At 42.5% G+C, this 22,245-nt stretch overlaps 1 protein-coding gene across 1 annotated transcript in view; it reads right to left on the bottom strand.

The window, feature by feature from the left end:
* Positions 1-185: 185 nt before the first annotated feature.
* Positions 186-22,245, bottom strand: part of LOC109879007 (solute carrier family 12 member 1) — a gene marked incomplete at its 5' end in the record, with an annotated part of 30,190 nt that continues 8,130 nt past the window's right edge. Inside the window, 20 exon segments of the mRNA XM_031812774.1 lie at positions 186-1,419; positions 1,781-1,848; positions 2,360-2,495; positions 2,932-3,018; positions 3,289-3,400; positions 5,172-5,300; positions 5,615-5,740; positions 7,138-7,220; positions 7,836-7,942; positions 12,228-12,368; positions 12,460-12,571; positions 12,777-12,876; positions 13,108-13,263; positions 13,425-13,526; positions 13,697-13,820; positions 14,109-14,216; positions 14,374-14,537; positions 14,631-14,715; positions 19,930-20,057; positions 20,315-20,426. Coding sequence (XP_031668634.1) covers positions 1,284-1,419; positions 1,781-1,848; positions 2,360-2,495; positions 2,932-3,018; positions 3,289-3,400; positions 5,172-5,300; positions 5,615-5,740; positions 7,138-7,220; positions 7,836-7,942; positions 12,228-12,368; positions 12,460-12,571; positions 12,777-12,876; positions 13,108-13,263; positions 13,425-13,526; positions 13,697-13,820; positions 14,109-14,216; positions 14,374-14,537; positions 14,631-14,715; positions 19,930-20,057; positions 20,315-20,426 — 2,316 coding nt within the window.

The raw sequence follows: 22,245 nt of genomic DNA, 5'->3' as shown, positions 1-22,245 counted from the left end.
GATTCACCTGGTCAGTCTATGTCATGGAAAGAGCAGGTGTTCTTAATGTTTTGTGTACTCAGTGTATATCATCTGTTGTTCCCCCAAAATAATAATTATACATATAGGCTAGCTGCAAGCAGCAATGACCTGGGCCCAAGCCTTTTTACACTTTCGCAAATATTTTGCCCTTATTTAAGTCATCAAATTCAGCCACAACGCCGACTCAGTGTCTAGGGAGGTCTATCTGAAAGCAGCAGTGGTGGGATTTGAACCTGGGCCGCCATGGGTTGGCATGTACAAGACGAAGGTACTAGCCCATGCTGGCCTCAGAGTTGAGAACTATGGAGGAGTCTGTATCTATGAACTACAGGTTCTGGTCTTGACTCAATCTTTTGCTCTTACACCAATCTCATAATATAGAATAATATAATTTATGCCATTTATCAGACACTTATATCTAAAGCAACTTACTGTCATGCGTGCCAAAAATGTTTTACATATGAATGGTCCCGGATATCAAACCCACTATCCTGGCATTGCAAGCACCATGCTCTACCAACTGTGCTACAGAGGACCACTATGTGGGTCGTGGACAAGTGTATATTTAAGGAAAAATTATACCGTGTTGAGATGCATAGCCAGCAGGGGGCTCCAACTAGCCTGGGACCAGTCTGTTATCTAACATCCCAGTCCCACTCTGTGTCAAATACCAAAGATTTACCAGATGTATTGGGTCACCAATTTACACCAGCCCTCCAAGTTTGGTCTCTGTAGGTCGAACTATAGGTCGAACTCTTAAAATTGGAATAATAATAATAATATGTCAGAATAATAATATCCTTAACAAGAACACTAACTGTAAGTTGCTCTGGATAAGAGCATCTGTTACATGACTAATATATATAACAATAAGAGTTTTCCGGCCCGATTCAGGGTTTGGACCCCTAATTATGCACCACATGTACAATTCCAACGGGGGGCAGCATAGGCACTGGCAGTGTAATTGACCCATCCCAGGCAGTGTAATTGACCCATCCCAGGCAGTGTAATTGACCCATCCCAGGCAGAGTCCGGTCCTTGTGCCCATATATCCCTGAGTCCATATGTCTGTGTTGTGTCGTCACTATTTGGTCATGCTAGACAAGACGGAAGAACCTCACTTTCTAACCTTTAACCTTTCCCATAACCTTATCTCTAACCATCACCTTTTCATTTAAACTGATAGCAACTAACTCCTGGATATTGATGAAAGTGCCTTGGTTGTCCCTTGTGGCCATCTAGTGACTGCTGAGAGGGTCGGTCTATGAGTAGAAGGTGAGGACGCTCTTGTGGTTGCCTCTGATCAACATGGTGGGAGGGAGGTTCTTGGTGAGGATGTCCAACCAGGCCATGTAGAGGTGGTCAGAGACTGAGCCTAGACGGGCGATGGGCATACTCCTGCAAAGAGGGAAGTACAGTATTAAACCTAAGTTATCTAAACAGTTGGCTATTAGCAGCAGGGTCACCACTATATGTCCGTGGGTGTCTCAGGGCGATTTCACACATGCGTCTAATACACAGTTGAAACAGGACAGATATAAGCACCAACCAAATTATTATTGTTGTTATTATTGTTATATACCTCAGTTAGCTTCATAGTTTTGTGACACATTGGACTGTCATATTTATGTCTTTTTTACAGAGAGATTGATAGATGATGATATGGCTCTTGTTGGTGTCTCTTATAATTAGGGCCTAGAGTTTTTCCTGAACACATGGTGACCTGACCAGGAAAAACTCTACAGTATATTGTACTTACACTATGATGAGGTTGGCAGCTCGAGAGTTCTCCTGCAGTAGTTCATTCAGCCTCACCTGGAGGTTGGTCTGGAGGAGAGAGGACACAAAGTGGTGGTGGGCCACATGGTTGGTATGACAACCATGTAAGGCTTCAGTGAAAACACAGCTGTCTACTTCTGTTGCTACTGCATCATGGGACTGTTGGATTCTATTGTCCAGATTAATACATTACATTCTACTACAAGAAGATAGAGTTGAGCACAGTGCTTGACTTGGACTGAAAAAGGTTCCGATACTCATTTTGGGTGCAGGGACTGTTTATATTTAGGTGCAGGAACTCCACAATACTTTGGAGCTAATATTCTATAAGAGGTACAGGAGCTCAAGCAATGGAACATTTGAGGTGCTGGTACTCAGCCCCGGTGAGCTGCCCAACTCAAGCACTGGTTGAGCATGTTCATTCATGTTGTACTGCAATGAGCACAGTATGTGGTTGTTAATCAGTAGAAGTTATTGGTCTCTGTGGTGAGCACTGTGCAGTGCTCTGGCTCTACAAGTCTCTATGGTGAGCAGTCACTGGTCTGCCTCTAGACTCTACCTTTTCCTCGAAGGTGTCCAGCTCGGCGTCAGAGATCTTCCAGGGGTTGTCTTTCCTCAGAGCCTCGGCCAGAGTGGTGCTCTTTGACCCCTCGTGAAGACGGAACGGCTCAATCATGTCCTCAAACATCTTCCAGCTGGGGGACGAACACAGACAGCAGTTAGCTGGGTTAATCAGGTATTAATCACTGATCCTATGACTTTATATTTTACCTGTGCATGTTATCATTCATCTTGGCACGGAATGAAATCGACTACTCTGACACCAGAGATGGAGCAGTTTGAAGCTGAGTTGTCTTTTCTTGTGTAAATACTGAATGAGACAAAGTTCTGCGTCTGTTTTATATAGTCATTAACTATCTCACTATAATAGAGCCTTTATCCATTTCCTGACTGGTGTTGCTTTCGGCTGACTGCTGATCACATCCCTGACGTGTTGGTCAGCTGAGAGTGACCTCACGGCTACAGTACAGAATGTCTGGAATCTCTCCCACCACAGCATGTGAGCGACAGTGTGTGTGTGAGCAGTCACATCTCCCCAAGATTGTGTGTGTGTGTGTGTGTTTATATTACCTGTTAGAGTTGGGGTTTTGGGTGATGTCGTCGATGACGTGGATGTCTGCATATTTGATCCTGAACTTCTCCAGCAGAGACTTCATCCTATAAACACAGACACACACAGAGGCACACACTGATCACCACTGCTATGAGCTGCGCTATAACAGCTCTTATTTCCAAAGATGTGCTTGTTTAGCCAGTCTGTTTCTGCTCTCTTGCCAACTCCTTATGGAATTGTAATGTGTGGCATGACCATGGCAGAAATGGATTAGTGACAAGTACAAACAGATCTGGGACCAGGCTAGTGGTTGTTGATGATTAGACTGCATTATCTTCCTCTATTCATAAAGGATTGAAATTGATTATACGTACTCATGCCTGTCCTGCTCCACACGTCCCGGCTGGCCAGCGATGAAGATCCTCATCTTACAGTCCTTGAACTTCTTACGGGTTGTCAGGATGTAGGGCAGCAGTAGGGTTAGACCTGACACACAGACAGAGAGAGACAGTGAGAGAGAGAGACCATGAGTGAGAGAGAGACAGTGAGTGTGTGTGAGAGAGACAGTGAGAGAGCTAGAGACAGATAGACAAAGTGAGAGAGAGATACACAGACAGAGATACAGGCAGAGAAAGAGAGAGCGTGAGGGAGGAAGGTAGGTAGCTATTTCAATCTATAAGCCTATTATGTGAAGAAGTTGTGGTCTATAGTGAAGAGAGTGATATATACATGCTGTGGTCTATAATGAAGAGAGTGATATAGACATGCTGTGGTCTATAATGAAGAGGGTGATATAGACATGCTGTGGTCTATAATGAAGAGAGTGATATAGACATGCTGTGGTCTATAATGAAGAGGGTGATATAGACATGCTGTGGTCTGTAGTAATTAAGAGAGTGCTATAGACATGCTGTGGTCTATAATGAAGATAGACTTATATACATGCTGTGGTCTATAATGAAGAGAGTGATATAGACATGCTGTGGTCTATAGTGAAGAGAGTGACAGACATGCTGTGGTCTATAGTGAAGAGAGTGACAGACATGCTGTGGTCTATAATGAAGAGGGATATAGACATGCTGTGGTCTATAATGAAGAGTGATATAGACATGCTGTGGTCTATAGTGAAGAGAGTGATATAGACATGCTGGGGTCTATAATGAAGAGAGTGATATAGACATGTTGTGGTCTATAATGAAGAGTGATATAGACATGCTGTGGTCTATAATGAAGAGAGTGACATAGACATGCTGTGGTCTATAATGAAGAGAGTGATATAGACATGCTGTGGTCTATAGTGAAGAGAGTGATATAGACATGCTGTGGTCTATAATAAAGAGTGATATAGACATGCTGGGGTCTATAATTAAAAGTGATATAGACATGCTGTGGTCTATAATGAAGAGTGATATAGACATGCTGTGGTCTATAATGAAGAGTGATATAGACATGCTGTGGTCTATAATGAAGAGTGATATAGACATGCTGTGGTCTATAATAAAGAGTGATATAAACATGCTGTGGTCTATAATGAAGAGAGTGATATAGACATGCTGTGGTCTATAATGAAGAGAGTGATATAGACATGCTGGGGTCTATAATGAAGAGAGTGATATAGACATGCTGTGGTCTATAGTGAAGAGAGTGATATAGACATGCTGTGGTCTATAGTGAAGAGAGTGATATAGACATGCTGTGGTCTATAGTGAAGAGAGTGATATAGACATGCTGTGGTCTATAATGAAGAGTGATATAGACATGCTGTGGTCTATAATGAAGATAGTGATATATACATGCTGTGGTCTATAATGAAGAGAGTGATATCGACATGCTGTGGTCTATAATGAAGAGAGTGATATAGACATGCTGTGGTCTATAATGAAGAGTGATATAGACATGCTGTGGTCTATAATGAAGAGTGATGTAGACATGCTGTGGTCTATAATGAAGAGAGTGATATAGACATGCTGTGGTCTATAATGAAGAGTGATATAGACATGCTGTGGTCTATAATGAAGAGAGTGACATAGACATGCTGTGGTCTATAATGAAGAGTGATATAGACATGCTGTGGTCTATAATGAAGAGAGTGACAGACATGCTGTGGTCTATAATGAAGAGTGATATAGACATGCTGTGGTCTATAATGAAGAGAGTGATATAGACATGCTGTGGTCTATAATGAAGAGAGTGATATAGACATGCTGGGGTCTATAATGTGTCACCGTTGTGTGATGTGTAAAGAGAGGTCGCTTACCTCCGTCATCAAACATCCACCAGACATCGATGGTTCCTTTGCCCTGTTTCCTCTGGAACTGAGTGCTGGTGGACACCAGCCTTTCATTCACCACCACTACCTGGGGAGACTGGGGGGTCGTCACTGATGCTGGGGGAGAGAAAAGAAAAGAGAACACATTAGTAATGTGTTTAATAATACAGTAATAGGCATTTACGACCAAGTATGATCAGTTCCTATGATCATTTCATCTCTCTCTGTGCCTCTCTCTCTGTTTCTCTCTCTCCCTCTCTCTCCCTCTGTTTCTCTCTCTCTGTGTCTGTTTCTCTCTCTCTCTCTCTCTCTCTCTCTCTCTCTCTCTCTCTCTCTCTCTGTCTCTCTTTCTCTCTGTATGTTTCTTATCCCTTCCCCTCTCTTTTTCCCCAAGGTTGTGTGAGTGAGTGAGTGAGTGAGTGATCTGGTACCTCTGGAAGTGAGGCCTTGTGTAGATAAGTTCCGTGACTTCCTGAAGATGGATTTCCCCTTATTCTCCTCAGCCAGCTCTTCTTTCTCCAGATCCTTCTGCTCCTGGGCTTCTCTCTCCATCTCCTCTGGGGGGCGGTAGAGAGACACGTTTCAACAGGGTTCTACTGATGATTACATCATGAGTGTACATCGTAGCCATAGCAAAACGTTTTGTGATGGAAAACCAAAATTAAGTTTAGCTCGTCCCTCCCTGTTTCAGTCCATTTTCCCCTGGGTTGTCCCTAGTGAATACGACCCATCACATTAGACCACTGTGTCTCAAACCTCTCCTGGGATGTCCCTAGTGAATACGACCCATCACATTAGACCACTGTGTCTCAAACCTCTCCTGGGTTGTCGCTAGTGAATACGACCCATCACATTAGACCACTGTGTCTCAAACCTCTCCTGGGTTGTCCCTAGTGAATATGACCCATCACATTAGACCACTGTGTCTCAAAACTCTCCTGGGTTGTCCCTAGTGAATATGACCCATCACATTAGACCACTGTGTCTCAAACCTCTCCTGGGTTGTCCCTAGTGAATATGACCCATCACATTAGACCACTGTGTCTCAAACCTCTCCTGGGGGACCACCACAGAGTTTCAAAAATATATATAATATAATTTGAATTCATTTAACCTTTATTTAACTAGGCAAGTCAGTTAAGAACGAATTCTTATTTATAATGATGGCCTACACTGGCAAAACCCAGATAATGCCGGGCCAATTGTGTGCCGCCCTAATGGAATCCCAATCACGGCCGGTTGTGATACAGCCTGGATTTGATCCCGGGTGTCTGTAATGACGCCTCAAACACTGCGATGCAATGCCTTAGACCGCTGCTCCACTTGGTAGCCCACATGTTTGTTCTAACCCTGCACTAACACATCCATCAACTAATCTACTAATTCTCAAGCCCTGGAGTGGTTGAATAAGGTGTGTTAGTGCTGGGCTGGAACTAAAGCCAGCAAACCCTGTATCTCTCCAGGACAGGAGTAACTACTAGATTAGTGCATATATGACTCCTGGGGAGTGTCTCAAATTGCACTCTATTGCCTATATAGTGCACTACTTCTGACTAGGGCCCATAGCCCTGCAGTGTCTCTGTTGGTAACAATTTATTCAGTAGATGTTATTGCTAGGAGCTGATTAGATGTGACCTTAATCTACTGCCTCTGATCTATGGACCAAAGAGCTCTCCTTATCAACTCGATCAATGTTGTCAATGTTATCAATAATCATTGTATGATTGGGGTTGTTATATGGAAACAGCCACACAACAAACCATGAGGATATGACTTGTGGTGTTTTTCTGACAAAGTGGGTGTACTTTAACCAGTACTGTATCTATACAACAGCTCTATTTACATCACAGGCCCCGAGGCTGGAGTATTCTGACTGCTTCTGTTTTATACATTGGTGTGTGTGTGTGTGTGTGTGTGTGTGTGTGTGTGTATGCATGCGTGTGTGTGTACTTACCCTGAGCCTTTATGATGTGTGAGATGTCCAGTCCCTGGTTCATCCTTAGTACCACGGTTCCGTACTCAAAGTCAAATGCATCGCTAAAAACACACAGAACATACACTTTAATAACACAGTTAGCACTTATCTTGCTTATTTTGTGTGTGTGTGTGTACACTGAGTATACCAAACATTAGGAACACCTTCCTAACATTGAGTTGCACCCCCCTCCCCACTTTGCCCTCAGAACAGCCTCAATTCATCGGGGCCTGGACTCTGCAAGGTGTGGAAAGCGTTCCACATGGATGCTGGCCCGTCGACTCCAATGCTTCCCACAGTTGTGTCAAGTTGGCTGGATGTCCTTTGGTTGGTGGACCATTCTTGATACACATAGGAAATGGTTGAGTGTGAAAAGCCCAGCAGCGTTGCAGTTCTTGACACAAACCAGTTGGTCTGGGACCTACCACCATACTCTGTTTAAAGGTAAATGTTTTGTCTCGCCCATTCTCCCTCTGAATGCCACACATATACAATCCATGTCTCAATTGTCGCAATGCTTAAAAATCCTTCTTTAACCCGTCTCCTCTTCATCGTCACTGATTGAAGTGGATTTAAAAGGTGACATCAATAAGAGATCATAGCTTTCACCTGGAATCAGCTGGTCAGTCTGTCATGGAAAGAGCAGGTGTTCCACTCAGTGTATGAGTGTGACTTACTGCAGTACTCCTACATAGCTCTGTACGCCGGCTGTGTCTGCTGTCCTCCAGTCCTTCTTGAAGCCCATCATCAGAATGTTGGGTTTCAGACGACCCAAACCTGATGCCTAGGACAGAGAATGACAACAGGTTATAACACACAGGCTGATCCTGAAAGACGTACACTACCTGCATTCAAGCAGACCTGGGACAAAAACATGGAAAACACTTCTAGTTTTCCTGCCTGGTACAATAAAACCAATGGAATCATCTCCAAACTGCCAACTTCACCAACCCTGCATGCTGTCAACTTAAATCAAGGTGGCGTTTGGAAGTATTTGACATGATATGTATTTGACTCCCAGAACGCATTCCACTCAGAAAGGTTTGACATCTTCTTCCATAAAAATGAAGTGTTTCCACTTTCCAGCAAAAATAGTATTTTATAAATGAAAAGTACATTCCAAAACACAGAAGTTGAGAATAGCCTAGTAAACAATACTATAAAGTTCTTTCACAGCCTGATTAATTAACCTCCCTGATCTCTGAAGAGGTACACTGCCTTCGGAAATTATTCCGAACCCTCGACTTTTTCCACATTTTGTTACGTTACAGCCTAGTCTAAAATGGATGAAATAAATAAAAAATCCTCAGCAATCTACACAGAATTCCCAATGATGACAGAGCGAAAACAGGTTTTTAGAAACATTTGCGAATGTATTAAAATGTAAAAAACTGAAATACCTTATTTACATAAGTATTCAGACGCTTTGCTATGAGACTCCAAATTGAGCTCAGGTGCATCCTGTTTCCATTGATCATCCGTGAGATGTTTTTACAACTTGGAGTCCACCTGTGGTAAATTCAATTGATTGGACATGATTTGGAAAGGCATGCGCCTGTTTATATAAGGTCCCACAGTTGACAGTGCATATCAGAGCAAAAAACAAGCCATGAGGTCGAAGGAATTGTCCGTAGACCTCCGAGACAACAGGATCGTGTCGAGGCACAGATCTGGGGAAAGTTACCAACATTTATGCAGCATTGAAGGTCCCCAAGAAAACAGTGGCCTCCATCATTTTTAAATGGACGACATTTGGAACCACCAACACTCTTCCTAGAGCTGTCCACCCGGCCAAACTGATCAATCAGGGAGAAGGGCCTTGGTCAGGGAGGTTACCAAGAACCCGATGGTCACTCTGCCAGAGCTCTAGACTTCCTCTGTGGAGATGGGAGAACCTTCCAGAAGGACAACCATCTCTGCAGCACTCCACCAATCAGGCCTTTATGGTAGAGTGGCCAGACAGAAGTCACTCCTCAGTAAAAGGCTCATGACAGCCCACTTGGAGTTTGCCAAAAGGCACCTAAAAACTCTCAGAGAATGAGAAACAAGATTCTCTGATCTGATGAAACCAAGATTGAAGTCCTTGACCTGAATGCCAAGCATCACGACTGGAGTAAACCTGGCACTATCCCTACGGTGAAGCATAGTGGTGGCAGCATCATGCTGTGGGGATGTTTTTCAGCGGCAGGGACTGGGAGTCTGGTCAGGATCGAGGGAAAGATGAACGGAGCAATGTACAGAGAGATCCTTGATGAAAACCTGCTCCAGAGCCCTCAGAACCTCAGACTGTGGTGAAGGTTCACCTTCCAATAGGAAAAAGACCCTAAGCACACAGCCAAAACAATGCAGGAATGGCTTCGAGACAAGTCTCTGAATGTCCTTGAGTGGCCCAGACAGAGCCCGGACTTGAACCTAATTGAACATCTCTGGAGAGATGTGAAAATAGCTGTGCAGCAACGCTTCCCATCCAACCTGACAGAGTTTGAGAGGATCTGCAGAGAAGAATGGGAGAAACTCCCCTAATACAGATGTGCCAAGCTTGTAGCATCATACCCAAGAAGACTCGATGCTGTAATCGCTGCCAAAGGTGCTTCAACAAAGTACTGAGTAAATATTACATTTACTTATCTAAATGTAATATTTCAGTTTATTTTAAATAAATTAGCAAACATTTCTAAAAACCTGTTTTGCTTTGTCATTATTGGGTATTATTTCCCCCTTGGATTGACGAGGGGAAAAAACAATTGAATCCATTTTAGAATAAGGCTGTAACGTAACAAAATATAGAAATAGTCAAGGGGTCTGAATATTTTCTGAAGGCACTGTATTTGTCTGCAGGATCTCATTCACCATTGTGTTAATCACTGATAGACTATAGTTCTGTTTAATCTGGCTTCTCTTTAAAGCTAGCACTCCTCTTGACCACCCACACCACGCTACACAGTCTTATCTCCGTTCCAATGTGATAAAGACAACCATAAATGGACCATAACTCTATCTTCTCCTCTTCCTACCTCATTAACTAAGACACCAGTTCTGTCTGGGCTGAGTTAGGCTGGACTGAAGGGAGGTAGAAATGCTGTGTAAAACTAGTCAAGACTGGACTACGCTGCTGCTGCTACGCTGCTGCTGCTACACTGCTGCTGCTACGCTCTATGCTGCTGCCCTGCTATGCTGCTGCCCTGCTACGCTGCTGCTGCTACGCTCTACGCTGCTGCCCTGCTATGCTGCTGCCCTGCTATGCTGCTGCCCTGCTACGCTGCTGCTGTTACGCTGCTGCTGCTACACTGCTGCTGCTACACTGCTGCCCTGCTGCTACTCTGTTGCCCAGAAAACCCTACACTGCTGCTGCTACGCTGCTCTGCTACGCTGCTGCTGCTACGCAGCTCTTGCTACGCTGCTGCTGGTACGCTGCTGCTACGCTGCTCTTGTTACGCTGCTGCTGCTACGCAGCTCTTGCTACGCTGCTGCTGGTACGCTGCTGCTGCTACGCTGCTCTTGTTACGCTGCTGCTGCTACGCTGCTGCTGTTACGCTGTTACTGTTACGCTGCTGCTGGTACGCTGCTGCTGCCCTGCTGCTACTCTGCTACGCTGCTCTTGCTGCTGCTGCTGCTACGCTTCTCTTGCTACGCTGCTGCTGCTACGCTGCTCTTGCACGCTGCTTTGCTACGCTGCTCTTGCTACTACGCTGCTCTTGCTACTACGCTGCTCAGCTCTGCTATGCTGCTGCTACTACGCTACGATGCTCTTGTTTCTTATGCTTTAGCACTCATCTCAGCTAGCATAGCCTGTTGAGGCTTACATGTGAAAATGAAGTAACTTTCATCCCAAAATGTTAGACAACCAACCTAACCTGTCCTCTAGTCTAGTTAACTTTGAACCATGACATGTTGTTGTCATGGTAACAGCTGAATAGTCATATTATATAGAAAACAGTTTTAACCTCAAAGTAGAAGTTAAACATGATCAGATAAAATATTGAATTTGGCGTTTACTACTATAGCCCATAGAAACGCATTGAATAAAACATTTATAAATGGCAAAAAATACTTTTTTAAAAAAATCATAAGGAATAAGGTTTTGAATTGTCTGTCCTATATCTAGGAGATATTACACATATTCCAGTAAGGTTTTGAATAGTCTGTCCTATATCTAGGAGATATTAGACATATTCCAGTAAGGTTTTGAATTGTCTGTCCTATATCTAGGAGATATTAGACATATTCCAGTAAGGTTTTGAATTGTCTGTCCTATATCTAGGAGATATTAGACATATTCCAGTAAGGTTTTGAATTGTCTGTCCTATATCTAGGAGATATTAGACATATTCCAGTAAGGTTTTGAATTGTCTGTCCTATATCTAGGAGATATTAGACATATTCCAGTAAGGTTTTGAATTGTCTGTCCTATATCTAGGAGATATTAGACATATTCCCCAAAAAATGGACACATATTTAACTCCATGCTTCTATCCATTTGTATGGGTTACCTTCAGACGAGTCCCGTGACACATGTGGGAGTCGTAGAGCAAAACTGAGAACACCATCGTGTTTGTGAGAGTCTCCCTTTTCCATAGTTTGTAGGCTCTTTGGACCCTACAGACTTTTTCATGAGAAGACCGATTTTGGGGATGTCTCATGGTCTGACAAACACCGCTGTAGCTCGGCCACCTTCCACCACAGATGCGGAAGGGTGACAGGCCTGCGGTGGATTGAGATACAGCCCATGCAGAAACTCATATCTCTAGCTTAAACTGATGGATTTTGATAGGGATTTTTTTATAATGTTGCTTAGATTGATGCACATGTGTCAATAGACTCTTAAGGATGAACCATTAGGCTTGATATCTCCATGAATTGATTCATTGTACTCATGTAAGAGGCAATAATACAAGTAGTATAGAAAGCCTTCCTATCAAAGTGTGTGTGTATCTATTATAAATGATGAATCCATGTGTAGGTTCCTGCAGCAGTCAATAACTACCACAGAGTCGTACCCCAGGTGTACCCCATATATGTGTATCTATTAGAGGTGATTATATGTCCAGGTAGTAGACGTGGAGGTGTACCTGCATGAGGTTCTCAGTTCCCTGTCTGAAGGAGTCACATGCCACCGCAGCATAGAAGGCCTTTCTCTTCTTCTTATTCAGCCACATCTGGTTCTTTTCCATTTCAGCATTCACATCTGTCAATGTCTCTGTTCTGGGGCCCTGGGGAGAGATAGGAGGGGATATTATCTCATAGCGCTGTGTGTGAAGGAGGAAGAACTTGGTGACTTTAATAAAATGTCTGTCCTCTTACCACAAAGACTTCACATGTGAGACAGAGTCCGTAGTTCTTAGTGAAACAATGAGCCAGGTCCAGGAGTGCCGGTCTGTTCTTAGGTGCTCCTGTCAGCACCATACACTGAGGTCTGAGGAGGGGGGATAACAGTCAGTTATCTAAATCACATTAGTCTTCTTAACATTCTACACTTTCAGGTTAGAATGCAGAGCAGTATTGTACCTGTCCCCTTCTTTTAATTTCACCTCTAACCATGAACAGAGTAGGTTTTCCTCCACTCGCCATCCAACAGCATAGTAAGAGGTGTAATACCAGTGGCTTCTGTTGGCTCTTACCTGAAGTTCTTAACATGGTCCTCTACTCCGGTCAGTGACAGAGCGTTGTTGACCGCGCTGACAAACGTCACGGCCTGAGTGGACGAGCCCCAGTTCACATCTGAGGACAACAGAACACACTGATGTTAACACTGAACTTAGAGATGCTACGTATGTCATATGTAGTAGCTATGTACATCTTATGTCATCCCTATGTACTCATTCCTTTATCATAGTATTACTTTTGGCCAGCCCAGGCTTCCCATGTGGTAATGTACACTGGTTCTTTGTGTGTGACTGGTTCATATGTATTCTAATGTCAGCTTGATGCAAATCAATGTCTGTGTCTCACTTGGCTTCTTGACAGTGACGTAGACATATAGGAAGATCTCGATTGCGTAGGTGAGGAGAGCAGCCCACCAGTTGATGACAAACATCACACCACAGCAGAGCACCGCTCCAAACAGAGACAACCACATGTTGTAGTACCTGTACGCTGGCCTCCAGCCTACACAGGGGAGAGATCACAGGAGACAACAGTTAGAGAGTTACAGAGAGAGTTAGAGAGAGAGAGTTAGAGAGAGAAAGAGAGAGAGAGAAAGAGAGAGAGAGCTAAAGAGAGAGAGAGAGAGAGCTAAAGAGAGAGAGAGAGAGAGTTAGAGAGAGTACCTGGGGACTTAGCGTATGAAGCGTGGAAGCAGGAGAAGTTGATGAGGGCGTACGATGCCAGGAAGAAGTTGGAGATGATGGGCGCAATGACGTTCAGATCAGCTACACACACACACACACACACACACACACACACACACACACACACACAAACAGTGAGAGAGAGAGAGAGACACACAACAGAGATTCATTTGAGTTGTTTGTGACATTACCAATATTAAACTAATTGGCGACTGTGGTTTATCTTAAATGTGAGTAGTGACCTCACTCACCGATGATTATGAAGGCGACAGCGATGATGAAAGTCAGAACGTAGCCTCTGATTGGCTCGTTGTTCTTGCCGTGTCCCTTGGCGAAGAACTTCAGTGCAGTGTAGATGTTGTCTTTACACAGAGCCTGAGAGGAGGAGGAAGAGGGGGGCGAGAAGGTGAGGAGGAGCAGGAAGAGAAGGGTGGATGAAGAGGTGGGGGAGGAGGATGAGAGAGAGGTAGAGGAGGGAGGAGTGGGAGTTAGCTGATTGTAACATAGTTTGACAATTGTTGTCATCTGGCTAGAAGGAACATGAAAAAGAGAGGGGCTCTGTTTCACTCATCATAGACCTTGTAGTAGCACCTGGAACCCTCAGAGCTGATGAATGAGGATCAAGTGAGCAGACAGGTGATAGACAGTAGTAGTGTGACTGACCTGGAAGACTTTGGGTGCACTGACGAGGGAGGCGAGGGCGGAGGAGAGGGTGGCAGAGAAGGTTCCCGCTGTGATGAGAGGACCGAACCCTGACACCATGGTCATCACCTGGGGAGGAGGAGACACGGGCTGTTTAGTTTCACTGGACTGTGTGTGTGTGTCTGGTTATTTTGTTGTGTTGTAGTGAGTGTTCCATTTTTGTGTTGTACTGAATGTGTAACTGTGTTGTTTGATTGTTGTTACATTGTTGCTGTTGTTCTTGTACCTGGAAGTTGTTCATGGAGCCAAACTTGCAGCTGCTGACCTCACAGGAGGAGAAGTTCCATCCCTGCTCACAGGCAGCAGTGTTGGTACCGTTACAGAACATGTCCATCCCTGTGGCAATGGTGTCGTTGATGTTTCCTGTTGCATCACGCACCACCGTGGCAGCTGATCAATCAGAAAACAGAACAGACACAACATTTAGGGAGGGTTTTGTGTGTGCGTTTGTGTGTGCGTTCTCGTGCGCGCTTGCATCCTTACAGACACAGAGGGCGACTCCCAGGTAGGTGACTCCAGTGATGAGGATGGCCAGCAGGGTTCCTTTAGGGAGAGCATCCTGGGGATCCTGCAGTAGAACCAGAGATAAACAGCAGAAGTGATAGCTGGAGGAACAGTGGTTTGGGTCTATGGGATCATCATTCTCTGCTGTTTAAAGTGAAGGTGCCTGTTCACAGACACAATAGAGTATTTCTCTCCCTCTCTTTTGCCATCCACTTCTCTCTCTCTCTCTCTCTCTCTCTCTCTCTCTCTCTCTCTCTCTCTCTCTCTCCTCTCTCTCTCTCTCTCTCTCTCTCTCTCTCTCTCTCTCTCTCTCTCTCTCTCTCTCTCTCTCTCTCTCTCTCTCTCTCTCTCTCTCTCTCTCTCTCTCTCTCTCTCTCTCTCTCTCTCTCTCTCTCTCTCTCTCTCTCTCTCTCTCTCTCTCTCTCTCTCTCTCTCTCTCTCTCTCTCTCATTCAATTCAATTCAATTCAAGGGCTTTATTGGCATGGGAAACATGTGTTAACATTGCCAAAGCAAGTGAGGTAGACAACATACAAAGTGAATATATAAAGTGAAAAACAACAAAAATGAACAGTAAACATTACACATACAGAAGTTTCAAAACAGTAAAGACATTACAAATGTCATATTATATATATATACAGTGTTCTAACAATGTACAAATGGCTAAAGGACACAAGATAAATAAATAAGCATAAATATGGGTTGTATTTACAATGGTGTTTGTTCTTCACTGGTTGCCCTTTTCTCGTGGCAACAGGTCACAAATCTTGCTGCTGTGATGGCACACTGTGGAATTTCACCCAGTAGATATGGGAGTTTTTCAAAATTGGATTTGTTTTCAAATTCTTTGTGGATCTGTGTAATCTGAGGGAAATATGTCTCTCTAATATGGTCATACATTGGGCAGGAGGTTAGGAAGTGCAGCTCAGTTTCCACCTCATTTTGTGGGCAGTGAGCACATAGCCTGTCTTCTCTTGAGAGCCAAGTCTGCCTACGGCGGCCTTTCTCAATAGCAAGGCTATGCTCACTGAGTCTGTACATAGTCAAGGCTTTCCTTAGTTTTGGGTCAGTCACAGTGGTCAGGTATTCTGCCGCTGTGTACTCTCTGTGTAGGGCCAAATAGCATTCTAGTTTGCTCTGTTTTTTTGTTAATTCTTTCCAATGTGTTAAGTAGTTATCTTTTTGTTTTCTCATGATTTGGTTGGGTCTAATTGTGCTGCTGTCCTGGGGCTCTGTAGTGTGTGTTTGTGTTTGTGAACAGAGCCCCAGGACCAGCTTGCTTAGGGGACTCTTCTCCAGGTTCATCTCTCTGTAGGTGATGGCTTTGTTATGGAAGGTTTGTGAATCGCTTCCTTTTAGGTGGTTGTAGAATTTAACAGCTCTTTTCTGGATTTTGATAATTAGTGGGTATCGGCCTAATTCTGCTCTGCATGCATTATTTGGTGTTCTACGTTGTACACGGAGGATATTTTTGCAGAATTCTGCGTGCAGAGTCTCAATTTGGTGTTTGTCCCATTTTGTGAAGTCTTGGTTGGTGAGCGGACCCCAGACCTCACAACCATAAAGGGCAATGGGCTCTATGACTGATTCAAGTATTTTTAGCCAGATCCTAATTGGTATGTTGAAATTTATGTTTCTTTTGATGGCATAGAATGCCCTTCTTGCCTTGTCTCTCAGATCGTTCACAGCTTTGTGGAAGTTACCTGTGGTGCTGATGTTTAGGCCAAGGTATGTATAGTTTTTTGTGTGCTCTAGGGCAACAGTGTCTAGATGGAATTTGTATTTGTGGTCCTGGTGACTGGACCTTTTTTGGAACACCATTATTTTGGTCTTACTGAGATTTACTGTCAGGGCCCAGGTCTGACAGAATCTGTGCATAAGATCTAGGTGCTGCTGTAGGCCCTCCTTGGTTGGTGACAGAAGCACCAGATCATCAGCAAACAGCAGACATTTGACTTCGGATTCTAGCAGGGGGAGGCCGGGTGCTGCAGACTTTTCTAGTGCCCTCGCCAATTCGTTGATATATATGTTGAAGAGGGTGGGGCTTAAGCTGCATCCCTGTCTAACCCCACGACCCTGTGTGAAGAAATGTGTGTGTTTTTTGCCAATTTTAACCGCACACTTGTTGTTTGTGTACATGGATTTTATAATGTCGTATGTTTTACCCCCAACACCACTTTCCATCAGTTTGTATAGCAGACCCTCATGCCAGATTGAGTCGAAGGCTTTTTTGAAATCAACAAAGCATGAGAAGACTTTGCCTTTGTTTTGGTTTGTTTGATTGTCAATTAGGGTGTGCAGGGTGAATACATGGTCTGTTGTACGGTAATTTGGTAAAAAGCCAATTTGACATTTGCTCAGTACATTGTTTTCATTGAGGAAATGTACGAGTCTGCTGTTAATAATAATGCAGAGGATTTTCCCAAGGTTACTGTTGACACATATTCCACGGTAGTTATTGGGGTCAAATTTGTCTCCACTTTTGTGGATTGGGGTGATCAGTCCTTGGTTCCAAATATTGGGGAAGATGCCAGAGCTAAGTATGATGTTAAAGAGTTTTAGTATAGCCAATTGGAATTTGTTGTCTGTATATTTGATCATTTCATTGAGGATACCATCAACACCACAGGCCTTTTTGGGTTGGAGGGTTTTTATTTTGTCCTGTAACTCTTTCAATGTAATTGGAGAATCCAGTGGGTTCTGGTAGTCTTTAATAGTTGATTCTAAGATCTGTGTTTGATCATGTATATGTTTTTGCTCTTTATTCTTTGTTATAGAGCCAAAAAGATTGGAGAAGTGGTTTACCCATACATCTCCATTTTGGATAGATAATTCTTCGTGTTGTTGTTTGTTTAGTGTTTTCCAATTTTCCCAGAAGTGGTTAGAGTCTATGGATTCTTCAATTGCATTGAGCTGATTTCTGACATGCTGTTCCTTCTTTTTCCGTAGTGTATTTCTGTATTGTTTTAGTGATTCACCATAGTGAAGGCGTAGACTCAGGTTTTCCGGGTCTCTATGTTTTTGGTTGGACAGGTTTCTCAATTTCTTTCTTAGATTTTTGCATTCTTCATCAAACCATTTGTCATTATTGTTAATTTTCTTCGGTTTTCTATTTGAGATTTTTAGATTTGATAGGGAAGCTGAGAGGTCAAATATACTGTTAAGATTTTCTACTGCCAAGTTTACACCTTCACTATTACAGTGGAACGTTTTACCCAGGAAATTGTCTAAGAGGGATTGAATTTGTTGTTGCCTAATTGTTTTTTGGTAGGTTTCCAAACTGCATTCCTTCCATCTATAGCATTTCTTAATGTTACTCAGTTCCTTTGGCTTTGATGCCTCATGATTGAGTATTGCTCTGTTTAAGTAGACTGTGATTTTGCTGTGGTCTGATAGGGGTGTCAGTGGGCTGACTGTGAACGCTCTGAGAGACTCTGGGTTGAGGTCAGTGATAAAGTAGTCTACAGTACTACTGCCAAGAGATGAGCTATAGGTGTACCTACCATAGGAGTCCCCTCGAAGCCTACCGTTGACTATGTACATACCCAGCGTGCGACAGAGCTGCAGGAGTTGTGACCCGTTTTTGTTGGTTATGTTGTCATAGTTGTGCCTAGGGGGGCATATGGGGGAGGGAATGCTGTCACCTCCAGGCAGGTGTTTGTCCCCTCTCTCTCAATTCAATTCAATTCAATTCAATTCAATTCAAGGGCTTTATTGGCATGGGAAACATGTGTTAACATTGCCAAAGCAAGTGAGGTAGACAACATACAAAGTGAATATATAAAGTGCAAAACAACAAAAATGAACAGTAAACATTACACATACAGAAGTTTCAAAACAGTAAAGACATTACAAATGTCATATTATATATATATACAGTGTTCTAACAATGTACAAATGGCTAAAGGACACAAGATAAAATAAATAAGCATAAATATGGGTTGTGTTTACAATGGTGTTTGTTCTTCACTGGTTGCCCTTTTCTCGTGGCAACAGGTCACAAATCTTGCTGCTGTGATGGCACACTGTGGAATTTCACCCAGTAGATATGGGAGTTTTTCAAAATTGGATTTGTTTTCGAATTCTTTGTGGATCTGTGTAATCTGAGGGAAATATGTCTCTCTAATATGGTCATACATTGGGCAGGAGGTTAGGAAGTGCAGCTCAGTTTCCACCTCATTTTGTGGGCAGTGAGCACATAGCCTGTCTTCTCTTGAGAGCCATGTCTGCCTACGGCGGCCTTTCTCAATAGCAAGGCTATGCTCACTGAGTCTGTACATAGTCAAGGCTTTCCTTAATTTTGGGTCAGTCACAGTGGTCAGGTATTCTGCCGCTGTGTACTCTCTGTGTAGGGCCAAATAGCATTCTAGTTTGCTCAGTTTTTTTGTTAATTCTTTCCAATGTGTTAAGTAGTTATCTTTTTGTTTTCTCATGATTTGGTTGGGTCTAATTGTGCTGCTGTCCTGGGGCTCTGTAGTGTGTGTTTGTGTTTGTGAACAGAGCCCCAGGACCAGCTTGCTTAGGGGACTCTTCTCCAGGTTCATCTCTCTGTAGGTGATGGCTTTGTTATGGAAGGTTTGTGAATCGCTTCCTTTTAGGTGGTTGTAGAATTTAACAGCTCTTTTCTGGATTTTGATAATTAGTGGGTATCGGCCTAATTCTGCTCTGCATGCATTATTTGGTGTTCTACGTTGTACACGGAGGATATTTTTGCAGAATTCTGCGTGCAGAGTCTCAATTTGGTGTTTGTCCCATTTTGTGAAGTCTTGGTTGGTGAGCGGACCCCAGACCTCACAACCATAAAGGGCAATGGGCTCTATGACTGATTCAAGTATTTTTTGCCAAATCCTAATTGGTATGTTGAAATTTATGTTTCTTTTGATGGCATAGAATGCCCTTCTTGCCTTGTCTCTCAGATCGTTCACAGCTTTGTGGAAGTTACCTGTGGTGCTGATGTTTAGGCCAAGGTATGTATAGTTTTTTGTGTGCTCTAGTGCTCTCTCTCTCTCTCTCTCTCTCTCTCACCAAGCTACCAATGACTTCACACAGGAAGAGGTTGTACTACAGTAAAGCTACCCTAAAGAGAAATATACAGTAGTTTATAAAGCTACTTATAAAGCTACAAACTACTTCGTGAAAATAATCATATCTGAAATGTCATAATATAAGAAACATGACTACAAGAACACATCTCTCTGGAGTCGGATGTTAACAGTGAACTGAGATCTGTGTGGTCAGGCAGAGGAACATAGTGGGTAATTTTTTGCCCTTCATACCTTCAGGTCTCCAGAGATGTTAGCTCCGGCCAGGATACCCGTGGCAGCAGGGAAGAAGATGGCGAACACAGAGAAGAACGTCTCTCCATCTCGGAAGTCCGGCGGTAAGTTCTCCATAAATATTTTGGCTGTGGGGGAGAAAGAGAAGAGAATAGATGTGGATGAGAAGGGTGTCTCTGTGTCAAACTGGTGATGCTGTCTCTGTGTGTCATTTGACAGAGTATAGAAAAATACATGTTCTCCTCCTGACCATGTGACCTGAGCAGGACAAACTCAGGGCTCTCCTCATGAAACTAATATAGCTTGATTATAAATGTGAGCATTATAAAGGTTATGTATTTGATGAATTCCTCTATCTATGTGAAGGAAACCTCTGTTGCCTTACCGTCATAGTTAAAGAATCCTTTGGACTTCTTGTCGGTGGAAGCTGGGATGCCAGTTCCTACGAAGACGTTGACGATGGCTACCAGGAGGATGATCAGCAAACCGATCTGGGCCTGAAGAGACAGGACATCAACAGGTTAGTCTGGGTTATAAAGTTTTCATATGACACTAGAGGACAGTTACAAGGTCACACCATTCCTCTCCAACAGCTGAAGAGGAGAAACCGACTGTGATAAGGAACTGAACACATACTGATCTCAGTTACGGGTCAATATCAGACATGGAATTGAAAGATGTCAAGTTGATATCAGTTGATTAATTTTCTACTGGAAACATGGGGATTTGAACCACACTGTATGTGGATCTGTCTCTAGCTGTACAGTGAAGTGCAGTGTAGCGTAGTGAGAGTAGCATAATGTAGTGTAGTGTATGTGTTGTGTATTATATCATGCTGTGTAGTATAATGTAGCGTTGAGTAGTGTATTATAATGTAGCTTATTATAATGTAGCGTAGTATAATGTAGTGTAGTATAATGCAGTATAGCATAGTATAATGTAGTGTAGTATATTATAATGTAGTCTAGTATAATATAGTGTAGCTTAGTGTAGTATAATGTTGTATAATGTAGTGTAGTATTATGTAGAATAGTGTAGCGTAGTGTAGCATAGTATAATGTAGTGTAGCGTAGTATAATGTAGTGGAATGTAGCATAGTATAGTATAGTACAATGTAGTGTAGTATAATGTGGTATAATGTTGTGTAGCGTAATGTAGTATAATGTAGTGGAGCAATGTAGTATAATGTAATGTAGAGTAGTATAATATAATGGAGAGTAGCATAATATGGTATAATGTAGCGTAGAGTAGTATAATATAATGTATCGTAGAGTAGCGTAGAGTAGTGTAATGTAATGTAGTGTAGAGTAGTATAATGTAATGTACCGTAGTGTAGAGTAGTATAATGTAATGTAGCGTAGAGTAGTATAATGTAGCGTAGAGTAGTGTAATGTAGTGTAGAGTAGTATAATGTAATGTAGTGTAGTATAATGTAATGTAGCGTAGAGTAGTATAATGTAATGTAGCATAGAGTAGAGTAGAGTAGTGTAATGTAGAGTAGTATAATGTAATGTAGCGTAGTGTAGAGTAGTATAATGTAATGTAGTGTAGAGTAGTATAATGTAATGTAGCGTAGTGTAGAGTAGTATAATGTAATGTAGTGTAGAGTAGTGTAGAGTAGTATAATGTAATGTAGAGTAGTGTAGAGTAGTATAATGTAGTGTAGAGTAGTATAATGTAGTGTAGAGTAGTATAATGTAATGTAGCGTAGAGTAGTGTAATGTAGCGTAGTGTAGTATAATATAATGTAATGTAGCGTAGAGTAGAGTAGTATAATGTAATGTAGAGTAGTATAATGTAATGTAGATAATGTATCGTAGAGTAGAGTATAATGTAATGTAGAGTAGTATAATGAAATGTAGTTTAGAGTAGTACAATGTAATGTAGCGTAGAGAAGTATAATGTAATGTAGTGTAGTGTAGAGTAGTATAATGTAATGTAGAGTAGTATAATGTAATGCAGAGTAGTATAATGTAATGTAGATAATGTAATGTATTGTAGAGTAGCTTAGCGTAGAGTAGAGTAGAGTAGTATAATGTAATGTAGAGTAGAGTAGTATAATGTAATGTAGAGTAGAGTAGTATAGTGTAATGTATCGTAGAGTACTATAATGTAATGTAGAGTAGAGTAGTATAATGTAATATAGAGTAGAGTAGTATAATGTAATGTAGTGTAGAGTAGTATAATGTAATGTAGAGTAGTATAATGTAATGTAGCGTAGAGTAGTATAATGTAATGTAGAGTAGAGTAGTATAATGTAATATAGAGTAGAGTAGTATAATGTAATGTAGCGTAGAGTAGTATAATGTAATGTAG

Source organism: Oncorhynchus kisutch, unplaced genomic scaffold (assembly GCF_002021735.2).
Source record: "Oncorhynchus kisutch isolate 150728-3 unplaced genomic scaffold, Okis_V2 Okis03b-Okis08b_hom, whole genome shotgun sequence".
In the NCBI taxonomy this organism is placed as follows: domain Eukaryota; kingdom Metazoa; phylum Chordata; class Actinopteri; order Salmoniformes; family Salmonidae; genus Oncorhynchus; species Oncorhynchus kisutch.
The sequence above is the reverse complement of the archived record's forward strand: the minus strand, read 5'-3'. Positions and strand labels throughout refer to the sequence as shown.